Raw genomic sequence first — 4,678 nt, 5'->3', positions numbered from 1 at the left:
TGTAGACCCTGCCTTTCTCAATTTGTCAAATCTAGGTATTCATAAGAAACCCATATTCAACTCAACAATCATATCAGTGCATATCACAGAATTACCATATACTGGAAAGTACATAATAAACAGACGGACATGACTCCATCTGTGTTTAAATATTCCCAGATCATTGCTCAAATCTTAGTTTCAGTAAAAACATGTAAGCAATTTTTTAATGAATACATTTTGATTACATATGTATTTTTTCTCTAAACAAAACTCACTACACATCCATTTAAGTTTATAGTGAAAACTAGTTACTATCTGCAGCTGACCTTGAGCTTTAACCTCTCTATGGCTACGTTCACACTGCAAGCCTTAGTTCTGATTTATTGTTCAGATCTGTGGCCCATATCAGATTCCAGTGCGACAGATCACAGACCAGAACTGATCCGCATGATGAATGTAGATCTAGAGTGACATAAAAGTCACATGAATTCTTATATGACTGTTCACACTGAGGTCACAATGCAAAGAATCCGACCAGTATCTGATTTAGACCACATACAAGTGGCCCAAATCAAAATTTAAAAGACCAGATTCCATTTGAATTGCCCTGTTCACACCATCATAAAGAAATTAGATCTGAGTCACATTTGAGCAAAAACTCAAACTTGAGCCTGCAGTGTGAACGTGGCCTAAAAGACAGGGAAAAGAAGAGTTTAAAGAGTCTACAAAGCCAGGAATCCAAATAATGTGACATTATTGTTCATTCCAACAGGTGAAGCTGGAAATACCCTGCTGAACTCATTTCATTATTGATACAGCCACCCCTTCATTTGAACAGGCCTACATAAAGCTTGCATTTGGATCTATCAGTGCACCATGAGCATAAATTCATCTCTGCCCAGTAAACGTACAGCACATCAACCTAAGCAGTGCAAAGGTCAGTAGTGTCTCCTCCTGCAAGCATGGAGTAATCATAGGGGCAAAGTGCTTGGGAAAGAAACAATAAGAGTTAGCAGACAGGCTGCCACTGCTGACTCATAAAACTGTAGAATATAAGTGATTTATTGTTCAAAGGTGTGTTCCATGGATTCTGCAGTCTGCAACTTGAATACTATATCTGTGGTCAATTGTAATTAGTTAATTGATGTGATTCAAAACAATTTACACAGTGATTAATTATGCTTAGATTCAAATACTATTAAAAAGTATATTTAAAAGACATACATTTTGTTATTTCATTTACCAGTTTGTCCTATCAAATCCTGTTTTACAGATTATTTTTCTCCTGCTTTAATCCGGTTCCTGTTTTGTGATCACTTTTATTTGGAGCGTTGCAGTTGTCCTGCATCCTCCAAAAACAGAAAGTACATTAAATGGGGTCGAAAAATAAAAAGAAGAGTAAAATGAAGTTCAAATGTGTTTTTTACTACTCATTGGTAGTACAGGACAAAAAGAAAGGTGAATGATAAAGTATTGATTTTATATACTCCGTTTTAATTATTTAACATTATTATCTATTGATGTAGCTAAGGGTGGATCTGTAGGGGCGGCAAAAAATGCCTGGTCATCACAACTTGGTACCCAATGCTGTTAAATTTAACACATTAATTTAAATTAATTTAAAAAAATGTGTTAAAAACTGAAATTAGCCGTTATAATTTATTGACATGGCCACATTTCGAGTTCAATGATAAAAGGCATGTATTTAGAAAAGACTTGGAAATAAAACAATTATTTCTAATGCCACCTGGAATGCCTACCATATTTCTGTTAAATTATTTGCTAATGTTCCACAATAATGTAGTTGTTACTAGTTTTAATACCATTTATATATCATCATTATATTGGTTTATGCTATTGTTTGCGATTCAATCAGCATATATGTCTGTATATGTGTGTTTATATATGTATGTTTAAATGTATGTGCATTTATATACACAATTATGCTGATAAAGTTATTAATTATAATGCTTATTTTATTAATTATTATTATTATTTTATCAGCCTCGATTGGAAACAGGATTAAATAAAGTACTGTGCCTTTAAGAGGCCGGACAGCACTTGCATTGTGACACTGGGGTGTGTCGTACACTACAGAGGATAAGGAAAGCCCTCAGACTTCTGGGTGGATTTCTAACAATATTCGATCGCACCATGTCTGCCGTTGAATGGAAGAAGAAGTGTGAGGCTGAGTGGAGCCTGCAGGGCGCCCCGCTGCCCGACAGCCTGGACTGGAAGTCCGTGTATGAAGCCCGACCGCTCGGCAGAAACTTCCTGAAGAACCCTGCGCCTCACGGTACCTCCACACCGCCACACACACGACTCATGCGCATGTTTTATCGCTCAGTACTGATCCAAAGACAGCTGTAAGTTTAAGTACTGAAGCCGAGGAGGGGTCAAAGTTCAATAATACTGATTTACAGTTAAGTGCTGATACAGATGTTAATGTAGGTCTACATTTTGGCTTGAGTATGGGTGTTTCAAAGTTTTGATTCATTAGTCATCACAAAATAGTTCACTCCTGAAATGATCCTGAGGCGGTTTCACTGTGTTGCAACTAGTACTACTACTGTGGAACAACTGAGAGAATAAAGCACAGGCTTCCTCCAGTTCTTTTTAAACTGAGCAGCTTTGCTTTGTGAAATCTGACAGTTTGGGGAAGTACAACGCAAGACTAGACTACACTGTGTTAACAGTTCCTGAGGATGTCTTCATTGCTGTTTGGTTTTGATGTAAAGTGTGCACTTTATAGCCTTATCTGCTTAAATAAACAGCGGTGCTCATATATATACCCAGTACAGTACACAGGGATAGTGGCAACCATAGAAACAAACAGTGTCATAAAGGTTAGTTAGTTACGTCACACTTGTCATACATTTAGTTAGTTTTGTTAGTTCTATTCCTCATTTTAAACAGTGAGCTAAAATGTTGGTTTTATTTTCCAAAGGTTCTCAGAGCTCCACTAAGATTGAGCAGAAAATAGAGGCAAATGTAGTTCTGTTTGTGGTGTCAGAAGTGTCGCAACACAGAAATGTGTGTTTTATGCTCTGTGGTATATGTTTACATTAAAGTTTGTATTCTAAAGGTTTCAAACTGTCTGTCTGATAACATACGACAGAAAATGAAACAAAAGAAAGAAAGAAAAAATTTCTTACAGGTAAGCTAGCAACATTGGTGGTGAAAGCAAACAAATCTGTCGACATCTGAGACTTTTATTTTTTTGGATTAGGAGGCCATAGCTAGCCTAGCATGTATCTACATTTACATTACATTAAGCATTAAAACAAAGAACTGGAATAAGCAAAAGTAGGTAATTGGATTGCACACTGTCATTTTTGTAAACTCAAGTGACTACTGTAAAAAAGAGTTAAAGAGTGCAAGTTGAAAAGTCGGATTCTTCAATGACCCCACACAGAGCGACACTGGAGATTAAGGTGTGAGCTTTATGAGCTGCTGACTAATAATTACAGTTTTTCACACAGGGGCACACCCAGTGACCCTGTCAGAAAGATATATTCTTTGGCTTTGTGGTATTTACAGTGGGATCACAGCGGCTTCAGTAGGTGTGGTACCATTTACAGTTGTCTCTTTGTCTTATTTCTCTCAGGCTTGAGCAAGGACACCCCTCCGCCTGAACCTGAACTGTCTGAAGTGCCACCACGTGGGCCTCCGCGTTTTCAACCTGATGGTGAGAGACAGGACGGATCAGCACATGTGGCAGCAAATGAAAACAAAGGGAATGAATGAAGTTTTGTATAAAGTCTTGAAGCAGGTAAATGTTTCTCTTAATTAATGCACAGGTGACTTCAGCGGCTGGACCACGAGCACGGAGGTCCTCCCCTATGATACCAGTGGCATCCCAGAAGGTGTTGTGATCTGTCAACTGCCAACGTTCAGGTGGGTAACACTGGGGATCTGATGTCTACCATGCAGCTGGTTATTATAACAGGGATGACCAGTGAGCATATACAGTACCTGCACCTACAGTTGGTTAGGTAAAATGTAAGATCAGGCTACAACTTAAACTGTGACTCTTATTCTGCTCTCTTATCTTCAGCTGGTTCTCCATGGAGCAGGTTGTGGACTTGAAGGCAGAAGGACTGTGGGAAGAGCTGCTGGATGATTTTCAGCCTGAAATAGTCATCCAAGACTGGTGGGTTAATAAGCAACCCCACCCACCTCCAGCCCTTATATCAGTGCATGTGTAATTACTTATCACAGTGGCCTTATCAGTGTGGTCGGTATACACGTATATGGAACCATGTACAGTTCACAGTCTGTCATGTAGGTTATATATAAAATGTTTGAATAGATTGGGCATGGGCAGGTGTCTGGCGTGTTTGTGTAGATAATATGCAGGAAATAGTGTTATGATTTGGGATTGCTCGTCTTTTGCAAAATTATCTATTTTATCTTGGCCTCTAACCATCCTCAACTTCCATGCACAAAGGAGGAACTACGGTGTCCGCGAAACTCCAATCTAGAGCCAGTGTTTGGTTTGTCCATTCTGGGATACTATAGAAAAGTTAATTTAACTAAAAAAAAAATGTTGGCACTAATTACCTTCAAATTTTTAAGTAAAACTAAACCAATTTGGTAAGTTAAGAAAATATCAATTAATTATTAAGCTTAATAAGTGACAATTACCTAATTTTGTATTTTTTATTTGCATTGTGAAAACAAAATATCTAGTAAA

The 4,678-nt window shown here is 37.9% G+C and overlaps 1 protein-coding gene across 1 annotated transcript; it reads left to right on the top strand.

Moving 5' to 3' along the window:
• Window positions 1-2,037: 2,037 nt before the first annotated feature.
• nccrp1 (P1, F-box associated domain containing) lies at window positions 2,038-4,135 on the top strand (the record flags this gene model as incomplete). Its single annotated transcript, XM_035666636.1, is given in 4 exon segments — window positions 2,038-2,278; window positions 3,590-3,670; window positions 3,783-3,879; window positions 4,040-4,135. Coding segments are annotated over 4 exon segments (416 nt in total), but the record flags the coding sequence as incomplete, so codon positions are not given.
• Window positions 4,136-4,678: the final 543 nt, after the last annotated feature.

The sequence above is a fragment of the Morone saxatilis genome, unplaced genomic scaffold, assembly GCF_004916995.1.
Source record: "Morone saxatilis isolate NCDOM2014 unplaced genomic scaffold, NCSU_SB_2.0 Contig20, whole genome shotgun sequence".
Classification (NCBI taxonomy): domain Eukaryota; kingdom Metazoa; phylum Chordata; class Actinopteri; family Moronidae; genus Morone; species Morone saxatilis.
The sequence above is the reverse complement of the archived record's forward strand: the minus strand, read 5'-3'. Positions and strand labels throughout refer to the sequence as shown.